Source organism: Aspergillus ochraceoroseus, assembly GCF_002846915.1.
Source record: "Aspergillus ochraceoroseus IBT 24754 chromosome Unknown P175scaffold_6, whole genome shotgun sequence".
NCBI lineage: Eukaryota > Fungi > Ascomycota > Eurotiomycetes > Eurotiales > Aspergillaceae > Aspergillus > Aspergillus ochraceoroseus.
In genome coordinates, this window is record NW_024468481.1 from 912,958 (window position 1) to 928,251 (window position 15,294).

Sequence of the window (15,294 nt, forward strand, 5' to 3'; positions counted from 1 at the left end):
ACTGAGTCGACATGAAGAAGTTGGGACGAAGGATCGTTACCCAAATACGCGCTCCAAAGTCTTGTGCGGCCCGCCTGTCCCAGCCGTTTCCTTTTGTCGCACCATTCAGAAGGACGGAATCTCAAGATTTGAGGGGGCATGGTCCTCTAAGTTGCTGCTATTAGGTGCTTCTCCGGTTTGAAATGCCAACATCATAGATTGATCATCATTCCAGTTTTCCATCCTTTAGATTGAAGGAAGGCCGTCGCGGATATGACTTCCAGGCCACCTGACAGACCAACCCAGGGTTCACCATATACTAGTCAAAGAAATCCACATCATTCTTATGATGAGCAGTTGAGAGGCAAGCACATTAATGTATAACATAGTATTACTGTCCATTTTTATCACAGGGTAAAAAGAGAGACTCACGACGAGGTCGGTAGCATGTTACTCCCCCTTCCTCCACCCCAAAGCCATTGTCAAGCTACATGCTTGTTTTGCGGCACAGGAACCTCAAATTCGGTGTTAAGAGGCCCATTCTTACGCCAGAAAGGTTTCCCTTCATTCTCTGTCCTTGGGACTATGGGATCCGCAATAACAGAGAGCACTGAACCGCCTCCCCGAGACTTTTAGCTGGGCTGACTCTATGATACGAGTCAATATTCTGTATCATGCTTGTATCCTGGCCGTCTAGAAATATCTATTAGGACTAAGTACTAAGTACTAGTAGTAGTACTGAAGTTAACGTAATTTCTGACCAGACACTAAGTAGCTACTAGTACTTAACCTAGTATGTTATTTAGATAGATATATAGTAGTTCAGCCTTTTTTTTTTGACTTATTAGAAGTTTAAACGTACAAAATATAAAGGCGTAATAAAGTTGAATTATATTGTATTGATTTGTCTTGGTAAGGTGTGTATTATTAACTATACATTACTGTAATTTATTACGCATGTGTAGAGATTCCTTATATAGAGCTCTTTCCTGTTCCTGGCTTTACTTGTTTATTATAAGCACTTTAGCTCCTCCGAACCCTACCTATATATTTGATTAACAGGGTGGTGGGAAAATCAGATCAGGCACAATCATAGGATATATTGTTTCTCGATTCTTGTGTAGTTCTATTTCTCGATTTATCAACCTTTCAGTGGAACCCTAGATTTTTGATTAATACATCAAGAGATATTAGAGGTGTTAGTCTTATCCAATGCATGAATATTGTGGTGAAATGCTTTGTTAGGGTCCTGAGGTGTCAATTACACAACGGGTATAGCTGACTCAGTATTAACATTATTTATGCACAGATAAGATAAGCACAACCCGTCCAAGCGAAAACCCTCAAAATTCGATGCCGCCGAAACAATCGAAATCCCACACGCCGCAACGCCAAGTCATCACGCCAGACGACGTGCCCGCCCTCCTCACTCTCCCTTGCCGACAATTAGCAGGACGACTTTAAAATCGTCGACAGATCCCTTTTTTCTTGCCCAAGATGTCCTACGAAGAGCGCGCCAACGCGCACCCCAATCTGGGCGACGAGTCCGATGTCGAGGAGGAAGCGTTGGTCAACGATTACCGCGAGCAGGTTAACTTTGACGATGGCATGAGCGAGTTGGATCGGACTACATCTCTGGGAGCTGCCTCTCAGACCCAGGACCTTCAGGCACAGCTCGCTGCTGCTGCGACCCCGCTCGAGTACCAGGCCACACTGGAGACCAAGTTTGCAAGCTACGACAACTACTGCAGTCTTTTCCATTACATCCTCAACTCGGATGGACCAGTGGAATTAGAGGTTCCTTCTGTATGTTTCGCCTATGATAATTTAGAATAATCCCACAGCCTATGACCTCCGGATATTCCTACATCGTTGGTGCTCTACTTGTTGTGGGCAATGAGGGTGGAATGCTTCGTTCATTATGCTAACCATGTGGATCTTGAATAGTACTACTGGGCTTGGGATGTGATCGATGAGTTCATTTACCAGTTCGAATCGTTCTGCCGCTACCGCAACCGTGTTGCCCGCAGTGGCTCCAACGAGGAGGAAGCCCAGCTTCTCCGTGAGAATCCAAACACCTGGGGCTGCTACTCCGTCCTCAACGTGCTTTACTCCCTTATCCAGAAATCTCAGATTAATGAGCAATTGGCTGCCATTAAGCGTGGCGAGGACCCGATGGCATTCGCTGGGGAATACGGCTCCCGCCCCCTCTACAAGATGCTGGGATACTTCTCTATCATCGGATTGCTTCGCGTCCACTGCTTGCTGGGTGACTTCAGCCTTGCCCTCAAGACCCTCGACGACATCGAGATGAACAAAAAGGCCATGTTCGCCCGTGTCATGGCTGCTCACTTCACCACCTACTACTATGTGGGTTTCTCCTACATGATGATGCGCCGCTACGGCGATGCTATCCGCATGTTTAGCCACATCCTGGTCTATGTCTCCCGGACCAAGAACTTCCAGAAGGGCAGCAACAGCTACGATGCTATTGCCAAGAAGAATGACCAGATGTACGCCCTCATTGCCATCTGTGTCGCTCTCCACCCTACCCGTCTCGACGACACCATCCACTCCGCTCTGCGTGAGAAGTACGGCGAGCAGCTCAACCGCCTTCAGCACGGTGGCCCCGAGGCCCTGCCCTTGTTCGAGGAGCTCTTCCGCTCTGCTTGCCCCAAGTTCATTAGCCCCACTCCCCCCGACTTTGACAACCCAACTGTCAACGTTGACCCTGTTGACCACCACACCGCTATCTTCATGGACGAGGTCAAGAACACCCTGTACAACCCCACAATCCGTTCATACCTGAAACTTTACACAACAATGGATCTCAACAAGCTCGCTGGTTTCCTCGAGGTCGAGCCCGAGAAGCTTCGCTCTTGGCTCCTGATCAACAAGCAGCGCAGCCGACAGGTCCGCTGGGTTGAGGGCGGTCTACTAGAAGGCGAGCCCGTTAACGCTAATGATTTGGACTACGCTTTGGAGAACGACCTCATCCATGTCAGCGAGACCAAGGCCGGACGACGCCTCGTTGACTGGTACCTGCGAAACCTCGCCCGTGTCTACTAAACTAGGCGCCTTACTTGCTAGCAAATGTGTGTTGGAGGTCTCAAAAAAGATAGCATACACCCACGCCGGTTTGTAATCTGCACGGGAAAAATATCCTCTTAGCGAAAACCCCTAGAGTCACTTCGACCGGTGAAAAGGGACGTTGATTCGACGACTCATATGCGGGTTGGGAGTCTTAAAAGGTTCCGTCCGCGACAGGAAGAGGAGCAAAAGACTTTAATCAGCAATCATCATATCTCCCTTGCCCTTTTTTTTTTTTTCCCAAAAACCTCCTCTGCCTTGCTAGCATCATGACTCTTTTTTTTTCCCCTCTCCCCCCCCTTCCCTTTTTCCCTCTTCTCCCGTCTCTCGCACCAATATCTTATTTTATTGTCCATGATTTATCTTCCGGGGGGTTTCGAAGCCCTTGACCTCTTACCTAAGGTCTTGGGTTTGGCGGCTACCGCTGCTGTTGTTGAAGTGGACACAAAAGGAATTTTGAGCAATTGTTCGAGGCGTATTCGTCATGCTTGTGTTTGGTACTTTTTTCTTTGTTTCTTATTTTCCCGGCTATTTGACATGTGTAAACCGTGCATATTTGTGGTACGCGCGGTACATAAAAAGGGTTATAGTTGGGAGAGGACGATGTGGTAGAGATTCATATGATGAAATAGATGATGACATTTCTCACTTTACTGTGGACATTCTACTCGATGAAGCTAAATGTAAACGACATATTCTATGGTGCGTATATATATATATATATATATATTATTCTATCCGTAGCTAAACGTAACATGATATACAAGAGTGAAGATGATACTTCATTACTGAGTCACCTGCCTAAGCAAGGAGCCAGCATTAATCAATGACATCAAAACTAGTCCCACATCCGCAACTACTCGTTGCCCGGGGATTATCAACGATCTTAAACTGACTCCCAATCAGCTCTGTGGTGTAGTCGACGGTGCTTCCAGATAGCAGTTCAAGCGAGGGTTCATCCATGACAACCTTTGCGTCACCAGACGTAGAAGAGGAGCCCCGGTCTGCTTCAAAGATCGTATCTTCCTCTGCGTCAATCTTTGACGCTGCCTCGAGGGACATTAGGTACTGGAATCCGTGGCAGCCGCCGCTGGTGACTGTGATTCGGAGATGGTGGTAGGGGTTTTCTTCCTTGGTTGCGGACGGTGAAGACGAAGGATCGGTGATTTGTCGCAGGCGCTGTTTCTCCATTAGAAAGCCATAGAGAGAGAAACAAAAACACACACACACACACACACACACACACAAAAAAAAAGAAACAAAAACAAAAACATACAACAGTCAGGATTCGCATGTGGTCACCCACCATACTACTAACTGACCGGCGTGTGGCTTAAGTACGGCTGAGCGGACGGGAAGCCCTGTTTTCCACACCCTATGGTCGTATGTGCTCATTTAAGCCTTTTTAGGACTTATATGGCGTAGAAACAACCATATACCATCGGGATAGCATCATTGCCGATACCATTGCCACACCCGACTGTTGTTGTATGTCCCAGCGCCATTCATCCCAATGATCCGGGATCATCAAAAGTCCAAGAACAAATGTATGAATATATGAAAAGGTGTAGAACGTACTTCTGCAGCCCGTTCGGAGATGCTTATCATCAGCGGATTCCCTTCATCGTCTACCCTCGGATTCTGTGTCACCTGTACGGCAGGTCGAAGGGTGGAAGAGGAGAACGTTGCGCATTGTTGTCTTGTCCCAAGATGAATCCGTGAACGTCTAGACGGGGTGTCTCTGACTCGAGGGCTATTTCCCGGCACTGAGGAAGGCGATATTTGTAGTCGATGTGAGGAATGGGAAAATGATGCGGAGAAGGACAAACTTGGGACGGAGGACGAAATTGTTGAGACTGTTGCATAGGCCGGATGGGGTCGAGATAGCCGGCGAACGGCGGAAGATAACAGCAGACGAGACATATTTGTGATCAAGCAAGTAGAGCTCAAGAGACAAGATGCTTGAACACTCCTGATCGACTGTTTCTGGGCTTTATAATCATACCTGCAATCAGCGCCAGGAAGTGAGAGGGTTCTGTATCACACTATTGGTTGGGTTGAAAGCGGGAAAAGGGGGCAAAATAATAATATCCCAAAAGATATGCATTTATTACTAATCGGTCGTTTTCAATGCATTTTGGCGGGGCATTTCAGTATGAGGGGAGACTGACTGATCATGTTGGATAGATATCATGCTTCTCCAACTAACATAGAATAGTGATATTTCCACCCAGATCAAGTTAACGAGGAGTCTGCGCCATGGGTTCTCGATTACATGTTCAGCAGATCAAAAGCGGCCCCCCACTCCATTATCGCGATGACATCCGCGCGTTTACCAAAGAATATGCCGAGTCTCTAGATGCGACGGATCCTTTACATCATTTTCGTGAGCAGTTCATTATCCCCTCTAAAAAGGACCTCAAGAGGAAGGCTCTTACCCCGGAGAAAGGTAGGTTTAACGCCATGTTATAAAATCTACGTACTAGGTATATTCACCAGACACAGAAGCTTCATCCGATCCCAAGAGCGTGTACCTTTGCGGAAACTCATTAGGACTTCAGCCTCATAATACTCGGAAGTACATTGACTATTACCTCCGGACATGGGCTATCAAAGGGGTAACAGGACATTTTGTTCCCCATGAGGACGAATTGCTTCCTCCATTTGCCGACGTCGACTCCGCTGCAGCGAAACTCGCAGCTCCGATAGTGGGAGCACTAGAGAGCGAGGTGGCAGTTATGGGCACACTTACAGGGAATTTACACTTGTTGATGGCGAGCTTTTACCAGCCAACAAAAGATCGATACAAGGTCATCATTGAAGGGAAGGCTTTTCCAAGTGATCACGTACGACACCCTAAGACACCCAGCGCTGAAGGTCTTTGGAAAGAAGCATGGCTGCTGACGCTTCTTGTTCTCTACAGTATGCTGTTGAATCGCAGATTCGTCTTCACAATCTTGACCCAAAGCACGCTATGGTTCTCATTGAGCCGGAATCCCCTGCCCATCCAATCCTAGAGACTGATCACATACTTCGAGTGATTGACGAACATGCCTCGAGCACCGCTCTTCTCCTACTTCCCGCCATCCAATTCTACACCGGACAGTATTTCGATATTGAAAAGATTACGGCTCATGCTCAGTCGAAGGGTCTCATTGTCGGTTGGGACTGTGCCCATGCCGCTGGTAATGTTGAGTTGCGACTGCACGACTGGAACGTTGACTTTGCAGCGTGGTGTCACTATAAGTACCTCAACAGTGGACCAGGTGGGATAGCTGGCCTATTTATCCACGAGAAGCATGGGCAGGTGGACATGAAAAATGTCAATAAAGAGGAAGGGGGCTTTCGTCCACGTCTTTCTGGCTGGTGGGGACACGACAAGACCACTCGATTTGACATGGACAATCGTACGGCCACCTATTATCACCCAGCTCTTCACTGATATCGCTAATCGTTGTCAGACTTCGTTCCTCAAACTGGCGCAGCAGGTTACCAAATATCGAACCCCTCTGTACTTGATACAAATGCAGTTGTGGCATCCCTGGAAATCTTCAATCGAGCATCCATGGCTGAAATTCGCAAAAAGTCTCTAGATATCACAGGCTACCTCGAACATCTCCTTTTAAACTACCCACTTGACCCATCTTTCGAAAAACCATTCACCATCATCACCCCGTCGACCCCAGCAGAACGTGGTGCCCAACTTAGCTTGCGACTAGCACCTGGCCTCCTTGACAGTGTATTAGAAACTCTCGAGGAGAATGGAGTCATAATCGATGAGAGGAAGCCGGATGTCATTCGCGTTGCACCAGCGCCCCTATATAACACTTACACGGATGTGTGGGAGTTCTGCCGTGTCTTCCACGAGGCCTGTCGCAAAGCAGTACACGAGCAAAATTAAGTCCCCAATGTGATACATTGTGCATTTCCTTTGCGTTGGGGGGACAAGCAATGTCTTGGATAAGCGATTTGTACAAAACTAGCGTTTCGTGATACAACAATCAGTTAATTTCCTAAAGCTTTACTCCGGTCTTAAATATTAACAGGATCAGTTTCAACCGAAAGCAAAATGAGCCCGTTCCAACGGCTGCCGTTCAGATTCCCAAGCTAGCCAGTCCGATCTCGTAGTCCTATTTCCAGACTAGTTAGCCAACATCCAGAGAGACACGAATAACCCTGCACCACAGGGCAGAAAGGAAAGAAGATCACATACGGCAAAAGTCCCATAGCGTTAACCTTCCACACACCTAGCGCCAGCAGCACAAACTGCATTAGTACATATACAGCCTTCACCCCCAGTATCTTGCTGCGTAAGGCCTCTGTATCGAATTTGGCGAATACAGCGTTTGTGTTGATAAGACCCTGAATAGGACCCTTGAAGAGCATAAACACCATCATGATGCTGAAAATCTGCAGACTATTCCCAGACATATACATCATGATCGCATTCATTGGGATTTGTTTTGATGGGGCGAGAGCGATTTCCCAGGCCTTCTTCAACTTGATAGTATCGGTTTCGGTGGGTTTGGATGGGGTTGGTTGCTGTGTGCGCTGTGGGATGGATATGTGAGCTAGGTTCTTGACACAGATCGCTAGTCAAGTATTAGGAAAGCAAGAGGAAGAACCCACGCTTTTACCCCCGGTCTTGCGAGAGAAACCGGGAGGGTCGGGGATGCTGGATGTTGATGCTGAAGGACGTGGCAAAGGGGAGTTGAGGTCTGTAACCCATTTCGGGCGAGGGAGAGGAGGAAGAGGCTGAGAATTGGTCATGGTGAATCTCTACCGGAGGAAACCAAGTGAGATTAAAAGCAGAGAAACAAAATGCCAGAAACGCAGCTAGCTTCCAGCGGGAGTTGAGCACCGACGACGGTTGACGTGACGCTGTAAAATTAGGGAAGAGATGACATTCTCCACTACTGCGCGGAGTTGGCGGCATCCGGTCCACTCTCCTGATTCTCACCAGCTCCAGGCTGCGAACTCCTTTCTCGTTTGCCTTTAAATTAAATTCTTGACTCCCAGCCATTGAAGACCCCGAATCAACATCCGACATTGATTTGGACCAGGTAGGAATCATCTCCGTGCTTACAACTTGCTCGTGCTACACTGACAATTCTGGTGCGATCCCAGCTTCTCAAACCGAACCCGTCTCTCGAAAGGCATGGAAGCTTTGAAGCAGCGTGTCAGCTAAGAAGGAAAAGTCTTCGAAGCCACTTAGGCCACAAAAAGATCCCATATTCTCGTTGTCAAAACGAACCGTCAATGTGATTTGATTTGCCCAAGGAGAGAACTAAGCCTGCATTTGGAAATCCTGCATAAACCCAAGAACCCAGATCTATCGCCAATTCGCTACTGTGAAGCCATAAGACCACTATGAGTTCCAGCGGGGGAGATGCGAAATTGTTCGCTAGGGTACGTATGAACTGCTATTATGATACTATCTCTTGTCACACCAAACCTCCCCCCCCGCCCTTTCGGCTTCCAAAGAGCGATCAAATGATCTGTCTTATCTCCCCTCTTCCCTCTCATACCGGTCGAACTATCTGGCTTTTATTCCGCGCACCTCTGGTTTCATCTCATGGCCCCTCTTTGCTTTCTTTATGCCTCGTTTCTTCATGTTGTGCCCTTGGTATACCGTTTACATCCCCCTCTCTATGTTTATCGCTCCATATGCGCAATACAACTCACCATGGGTTCGAAATCCACAGGGCAAAGTCGCCGAGCTGCGACAGGAACTGAACAGCGGCGGCAAGAAAGACAAGAACTACTCCGCCAAGAAGATCGCCCTCAAGAAAATCGTCGCGAACATGACCATGAGCAATAACGATATGATCGCTTTGTTTCCGGACGTGATCAGTTGTATGAATTTGCCGAGCTTGGAGATCAAGAAGATGTATGTTCTGGGATTCATATACTATACACCTGGGATGTATGATGTGACACTAACTGATGTCTCCTTTGCGTCGCATTAGGTGTTTCCTATTTCTCGTCAACTATTCGAGGATGAAGCCTGACATCGCACTGCAGGCGCTACCTCTCTTGGTCGAGGTATGAAGGATCCATTTGCCTGCAGGGAAAAGCATCTGACCGGTATATTAGGATATGGAAGCGTCCAACCCACTTGTGCGCGCCCTGGCGCTGCGGACAATCTCATACATCCATGTTCGAGAATTCGTTGAATCCACAGTCCAGCCACTCAAACGGCTAATGGAAGATATGGATCCCTATGTTCGAAAAACCGCCGCTTTCTGTGTCGCGAAGCTATACGAGCACGATAAGAAAATGGTCGAAACTTCCGATCTCATCGATCGACTAAACTCGATGCTAAAGGACGAGAACCCTACTGTTGTCTCTAGTGTCCTTGCTTCCTTGGTTGACATCTGGGGACGGAGTGAAACCATCTCTTTGACCATCGATTATTCCAGCGCATCAAAACTGGTATCAATTCTACCAGACTGTTCGGAGTATGCGGTTTCCCATCCAATATCCCTGGTGCATAGTCAGCTAACAATCAGTAGATGGGGCCAAACGTATATCCTAGAGGCATTAATGTCATACATCCCTCAAGACTCCGCAGAGGCGCTGTTGCTCGCAGAACGTATAGCCCCCCGTCTATCACATTCAAATTCTGCTGTTGTTCTCACCTCCATCCGTGTCATCCTCTACCTGATGAACTACATTGCCGATGAACGGCATGTTACATCGTTATCGAAAAAGCTATCCCCGCCTCTTGTCACGCTTTTGTCCAAACCGCCAGAGGTTCAGTACCTTGCCCTTCGTAATGCAATTCTTATATTACAAAAGAGACCGGAAGTCTTAAGAAACGATATCCGCGTGTTCTTCTGTAACTACAACGACCCTATCTACGTCAAGGTCACCAAGCTTGAGTTGATATTCATGTTGACCACCAAAGAGAACATCTCCGTTGTGCTGGCAGAACTGAGAGAGTAAGCTTGTCCGAGGCCTATGACGTGCGAAAGCCTTTGACTAATTTCCCTTCCAGATATGCAACTGAGATCGATGTCCATTTTGTACGCAAGGCAGTACGTGCTATTGGGAAACTGGCCATCAAAATTGAATCTGCCGCGCAAGAATGTATCAACGCCCTCCTGGACCTTGTGAGTGCCAAAATTCCGTATATTGTCCAGGAGGCAACGGTTGTGATCCGCAACATCTTCCGCAAATATCCCAACCAGTACGAGAGCATTATTGGTCAAGTCATCCAAAACATCGATGAGTTAGACGAACCAGAAGCGAAAGCCGCCGTTATCTGGATCATCGGGCAGTACGCAGACCGCATTGAGAACTCCGACGGTCTTCTTCAGGATTACTTAGCCACCTTCCACGACGAGACAGTGGAAGTACAACTCGCCCTGTTAACTGCAACCGTCAAGTTCTTCATCCAGCGTCCCACAAAGGGCCAACAGCTGGTCCCCCAGGTTTTGAAATGGTGCACCGAGGAAACAGACGACCCCGATCTCCGAGATAGAGGATACATGTACTGGCGTCTCCTGTCGACGGATCCTGCCACAGCTCGCCAAATCATAATGGGACAGAAGCCGCCTATCACCGCGGAAAGTGAGAAACTCGACTCGAGAACTCTAGAGGAGCTGTGTTTGAACATAGGCACCTTGGCAACTGTTTACCTGAAACCCGTCCAGCAGGTATTCCGATCCGCGCGTACTCGACGACTCCAATATAGCCCCGCCCTTCAGAAGCCCAAAGAAGACCCCAGCGCCAGCGTATGGCAATTCCCTGGCCCAGCTCCCGATCCCAACGGTGCTACCTCTCCTGCGTCGCCAACCAACGGCTTCGCTGCTACACCGGCTAATATGAATGCTGCCGTGAACGCTGCCGACAACTACTTCAACAGCGTAGCAGTTGGGACCCAGCAAATGGCAGCTCTGGATCTGGGTGGTCGCGATGATAGTGGTGTCGGGGACGGAGGTGTGCTGCAGAACCAATACCTGGTTAACCAACATCAACAACAGGTGTATCAACCTTATTTGGCAGGTGGTGCAGCCACGGGTGAGCTTTTGCTGTTGTAATGTGTGGACGAGAGTGATTAATAATATAATATGGCTTCTATGCATGTGTTAAAAAACCTTGCCTTTTTTTTTTATTTATTCTAGCGATGTTGGTCCATTAGGGACTTTGTGATATACCTGGTTTATTTCGTACTGCTTCCTTGGTTCGTTCGTTCGATTATTATTTGCATTCATTACGGTTTGGTTTGGGTGTCTGGGAATCGAATATGTTGAGGGCCATTCCTCAGTGATAAGACAGGGTAGGAAGACCCTCATCTCGTCGTTCTCATATCCATAGAATTAATCGCAAGCATAATACAGAAGAAAAGAAAAGAAAAGTAAAAATAAATAAAGAAAGAATCAAAAATAAATGGAACCAGCCATCCTAATCATCCATCTTGGACAATCCACCACGATTTCGCCTGATCCGCTCATCCAAGCTGTCTTCTTGGAGCTGACGGTGAAGACCAGACATGAATTGACCGCGATCTGAGCGGTGCTTGTCATCATCCTGAAGCTGCTTTTCCTCCATGGCGGAGACTTCAGCGACACGTTGGCGACGGGTATCTTCCATTTCGTTCGCGTTCGACATCATCTCCGCCAGCTTTCGCTTACGCTCCTCCTCTTTGTGATTTTCGTTTCCATCTGCACCTGGATTCCCCCCAGAGTTATTCTGGGCTCTAGGACCACCACGGTTATCCCTTTGGTCATTGTTGCGGCTGTATCTTTCTCTTCTATCCTCTGTTCGACGGCGGTCAACGGCGGCGTTACGATCAGGCTGAGGTGAGGTAGATCTGGACACCCTGCGCGTGGATCGGTCGTATCTTTCGTCCCGACCGCGGTACTTGCTCGTATGATGGACTCTTTCTCCTTTCTCCTCTCGCTCTCCTTCGCGATCTCGACGACTCCCGCGATCGTAATCCCTGTAGCGTCGATCATCACGATCGCGATCATCTCTGCGGCTTCGATGCGAACGTCCCGGCGACGCAGCAGGAGACCTAGACCGGGAGCGGTGCCGATGTGACGAGCGCCGATGGCTATGTCGATGTGAATCCTCATCACTATACCGTCTGCGCTTATGATCCCTATCCCTATCTCTGTCGCGGTCTCGATCACGGTCACGACCACCATCGCGCTCCCTAGGCTTCTCCCTCTCCCGATCACGGTTCTTCCTCACCGACTCCTTAACCATAGTCTCATACGCCGCCTGCTCCCTCTTCTTAATCTCCAACAGCGGATCCGCCAGGACTTTCGCCATCGTATCGCGGGTATTATGAATCACAGGCGGAAGAAGGGTCGCCGCACCGGCGCCCGCGCCACCACCCACAGCAGCACCCTTCTGTAACTCCTTACTCTCATCATTCTTCAACAAGATCCCATCAATGCGTCGCTTTCCAAGTAAGTACCCCTCCATTTCCTCGGAGTAGTGGCCCGTTGCGCTCGAGGGTTCCTGATACATCCAGTCCACGCGCTGATGCTGGCGTGGCCCTCCGGAGCTCTCTTGCAACCGTTGAAGTTCCTGGATCTGACGCTCTTCATCCCGTTCGCGGCGGAGCTGGTCGATTCGTTTGCGTTCTTCGAGAGCGCGTTTTTCTTCCTGCCACACGCGCTCTTGGTTGCGGAGGAGAGATGGGTGCCATGACCTGTAAGAGGGATGCGCTGTTAGATTTTTTTTTTTTTTTTCATTTGTGCGTAAGGGAATTTCTTAAAAAAAAAAAAAGCTTTTACTTACTTCTTCAAGTTCAGATCGCCACCCATTTTGATTCAAATGATGGTGAGAGATGTGGAGGAGAGATGTTGCTCAACTGGAAGAGTTCCAACTTCCCGATGAGGAAACATGCGGTCACGTCACGGTACCACCCCACATGTTTTGGTGCCTGAGGCATCATTATATATTGACTTTGGATCTTGTTCGTCTTCCATCAATGGTTATTCTATGTATTTCAAGGACTTCAGAGGAAGATATACAAATATATGAACCTTTTGGATAGTAACTATGGTGCGTACCGTACGGAGCTGGGGTAGATTCCAATAACTATTCTCTTAATGATTTTTCACAAACTAACTAGAGGCATTTCCTCCTCACAGACCCCTAGAGTCTTTCCGTATGAACTCCAGGGTTGTCAAAATTCCAGTCAAATAATACTCATGCCTAGGTTCATATCCATGAGAGAAGCACATTAGAGATGGATTCAGAGAAGAAAACCTCGTGAACTACTAATTTAACGGCCGTGACTCTAAACAACAGCTATAGTTCTATATAGAACGGTGCCTACCTCTCTCTTCCTGGGTCTAGCAGTAGAGATTTGGAACACAAAAAGACATTTACATCCTCTAGGTGCCAAAAGAGGACTGGGAAAGAGAAGGAGGGCAGATGAATGACGTTGAAAACCCTGCCGACGTTGTGATCGCCACTACATCTACAAAGACGGCCAGAGACGGTTTTATCGAGTATCAGCTCACGACTCCAGAACCACATCCCAAGTCCATGGAAGGCGAGACGGATGAAATCCTGGAGGTCGCAAAGCGGAACGAAAGACGATGGATCATGCCGCAACGATTTCCGGCTAGGCGTGTGCTGCATTTGGGTAAACACCAGGCATATTGGGAATGACAGGATGTCGTGAAATCGGAAACTGATGAGCCACTTGGCAAAATTCCGATATCTGGTGTTGAGGCTTGCGACGAGGAAAAATAAGGCGAAGATACCGAACTCGAGGCCCTTACCTTAACTACCGGTATACCCATCTGATAAACTCCCCACCCTCTGAGGGGTCTTGCCTCCCACATGGCCAGATCTGGGCACACGACCTCGCGCATGACCTCCCCTGGTGGTTCATGGACGGCGACAACAGACCAAGTTCACACACATGTCGATGATCTCTACCTGGTCCTGGCAAGTGGAGATACGCAAGCTTCATGGCCAACGCATCAAAGGACTGCATCCATGACTCTATCCTGGGGTAGAACGGGAGCATCTGTTCTCGTGCTCTTGGGCGCCTAATGTGCAACTCGCTGGGACAGGGGGCGATCTGTATGGAGATATCGAGTCTGCTTCATTAGAAGTGCGTGGAAAGTTTCCGGAGGTGGCTGCGTCAAAGCGCTTGTCTCAAGAGCGCCGTGCTGCATATGGACGACTCAAGCAGTTCCCTATGGACATCACAGTGGCTAAGCCCAATAGACCACCACCACCTGCTCCTCTCTCTGCAGGGGATATAGCCGCAACCGGATGCCTTGATCATCCGTTCGGTGAAGACGACCTCACTGATCAGGGTGGTGGTGGTGGTTGTTGTTGTTGTTGTCGTCGTCGTTGGAGTGTGCCCATAATTATTCCGGGGGAGAGTTCTAGCGTGTGGGGTTTTCATGTAACACAAGGATCACATTGACTTGTTGGAAGGCCTAGACAAACAGCAGGTACATGTTCTTTTTAGGTAGGATGGAGGGGAGCGAGCATGAAGATGTGTTGTCAGCTGAATGAGGGATTTTCAAGTTCACAGCATTACTTACTATACTTGTGCAGCTTGGATATTAATGTCTGCCTGAATTAACTGGGGTTAAGCAAGGGCATACTCTGGAGTGGAGTAACTACTACTAGTACCGAGTATGTAGTCTTGGAGTGAATACTATCAAGGCCCGATCCGTAGTCAACCTGCTAGACGACCAATTTTCGATGATTGAGCTAGAAAAGTTTATTGAGGCATCGGTGGTTTGGGATAGTCTTGAAACGATAGAAATCCCTTTCATAGCCACGAGAAGGGGCATCTAATAATTGATATGGATTGGCTAGGGGATGGATGAACTCAAAGATAGGACAGAACGTAATAATACATCTCTTGTGGTCTGAGATCAAAGGTTCAGCGGAGAGGTGACAGATACAGAGTATAGAGAGAGAGAGGGACTGAAACCATGCAAGGGAGGTTGGTGCTAAGATTCCCATATATATAGTTAGTTGAGGAGATGCGCATTTTGCCCCATTCACGATCGCTCGCATTGACAGCCACCTGGATAAGACAGAAGTACGGGGTAACGCAGCCCCTTTCCTAAATTTACATATCTTGTACTCTGGTCTCTCTGCATCAAGGTGTTTAGCCAGCTCGGCTACAATTGTGAACAACTTACCCCACCACATGCTCGTTCATGCAGGCTGTACGGAGTAAGGGCTGCACTAATTTGGAGCTAGCGGGTAAATGGACAAGTGTGA

The 15,294-nt window shown here is 48.3% G+C and overlaps 7 protein-coding genes across 7 annotated transcripts, besides 2 other annotated features; 3 read left to right on the plus strand and 4 right to left on the minus strand.

The window, feature by feature from the left end:
- Nucleotides 1–1,008: 1,008 nt before the first annotated feature.
- P175DRAFT_0298067 (putative eukaryotic translation initiation factor 3 subunit EifCl) lies at nucleotides 1,009–3,301 on the plus strand. The gene is made up of 3 exons (XM_040892803.1): nucleotides 1,009–1,177; nucleotides 1,289–1,785; nucleotides 1,927–3,301. Exons 2-3 carry the CDS (start codon nucleotides 1,477–1,479, stop codon nucleotides 3,046–3,048), a joined length of 1,431 nt encoding a protein of 476 aa, XP_040750710.1. The 5' UTR covers nucleotides 1,009–1,177; nucleotides 1,289–1,476; the 3' UTR covers nucleotides 3,049–3,301.
- A 587-nt stretch (nucleotides 3,302–3,888) lies between these two features.
- Nucleotides 3,889–4,248: a sequence feature (Protein overlapping with rRNA (P175DRAFT_0298093, PTU19319.1) was converted to a misc_feature.).
- Nucleotides 4,249–4,375: 127 nt separating this feature from the next.
- Nucleotides 4,376–4,378: a sequence feature (Protein overlapping with rRNA (P175DRAFT_0298093, PTU19319.1) was converted to a misc_feature.).
- A 50-nt stretch (nucleotides 4,379–4,428) lies between these two features.
- On the minus strand, nucleotides 4,429–5,210 carry P175DRAFT_0297958 (uncharacterized protein). Its single transcript, XM_040892802.1, has one exon. It carries the CDS (start codon nucleotides 4,990–4,992, stop codon nucleotides 4,597–4,599), a length of 396 nt encoding a protein of 131 aa, XP_040750712.1. The 5' UTR covers nucleotides 4,993–5,210; the 3' UTR covers nucleotides 4,429–4,596.
- Nucleotide 5,211: 1 nt separating this feature from the next.
- Nucleotides 5,212–7,116, plus strand: bna5-1 (kynureninase). The gene is made up of 4 exons (XM_040897487.1): nucleotides 5,212–5,518; nucleotides 5,575–5,915; nucleotides 5,993–6,476; nucleotides 6,531–7,116. Exons 1-4 carry the CDS (start codon nucleotides 5,329–5,331, stop codon nucleotides 6,968–6,970), a joined length of 1,455 nt encoding a protein of 484 aa, XP_040750713.1. The 5' UTR covers nucleotides 5,212–5,328; the 3' UTR covers nucleotides 6,971–7,116.
- On the minus strand, nucleotides 6,994–7,964 carry P175DRAFT_0502859 (ER membrane protein complex subunit 4). The gene is made up of 3 exons (XM_040897488.1): nucleotides 7,699–7,964; nucleotides 7,283–7,620; nucleotides 6,994–7,199 (listed from the first exon to the last, which is right to left on the minus strand). Exons 1-3 carry the CDS (start codon nucleotides 7,837–7,839, stop codon nucleotides 7,124–7,126), a joined length of 555 nt encoding a protein of 184 aa, XP_040750714.1. The 5' UTR covers nucleotides 7,840–7,964; the 3' UTR covers nucleotides 6,994–7,123.
- A 67-nt stretch (nucleotides 7,965–8,031) lies between these two features.
- Nucleotides 8,032–11,291, plus strand: P175DRAFT_0502860 (putative AP-2 adaptor complex subunit beta). The gene is made up of 7 exons (XM_040897489.1): nucleotides 8,032–8,132; nucleotides 8,197–8,478; nucleotides 8,775–8,959; nucleotides 9,039–9,114; nucleotides 9,166–9,530; nucleotides 9,585–10,013; nucleotides 10,070–11,291. Exons 2-7 carry the CDS (start codon nucleotides 8,440–8,442, stop codon nucleotides 11,112–11,114), a joined length of 2,139 nt encoding a protein of 712 aa, XP_040750715.1. The 5' UTR covers nucleotides 8,032–8,132; nucleotides 8,197–8,439; the 3' UTR covers nucleotides 11,115–11,291.
- Nucleotides 11,187–12,881, minus strand: cwc25 (U2-type spliceosomal complex subunit CWC25). The gene is made up of 2 exons (XM_040895496.1): nucleotides 12,826–12,881; nucleotides 11,187–12,736 (listed from the first exon to the last, which is right to left on the minus strand). The coding sequence occupies exons 1-2, from the start codon at nucleotides 12,849–12,851 to the stop codon at nucleotides 11,479–11,481; spliced, it is 1,284 nt and encodes a 427-aa protein (XP_040750716.1). The 5' UTR covers nucleotides 12,852–12,881; the 3' UTR covers nucleotides 11,187–11,478.
- A 1,169-nt stretch (nucleotides 12,882–14,050) lies between these two features.
- On the minus strand, nucleotides 14,051–14,645 carry P175DRAFT_0298205 (uncharacterized protein). The gene is made up of 2 exons (XM_040892807.1): nucleotides 14,601–14,645; nucleotides 14,051–14,540 (listed from the first exon to the last, which is right to left on the minus strand). Exon 2 carries the CDS (start codon nucleotides 14,456–14,458, stop codon nucleotides 14,189–14,191), a length of 270 nt encoding a protein of 89 aa, XP_040750717.1. The 5' UTR covers nucleotides 14,459–14,540; nucleotides 14,601–14,645; the 3' UTR covers nucleotides 14,051–14,188.
- Nucleotides 14,646–15,294: the final 649 nt, after the last annotated feature.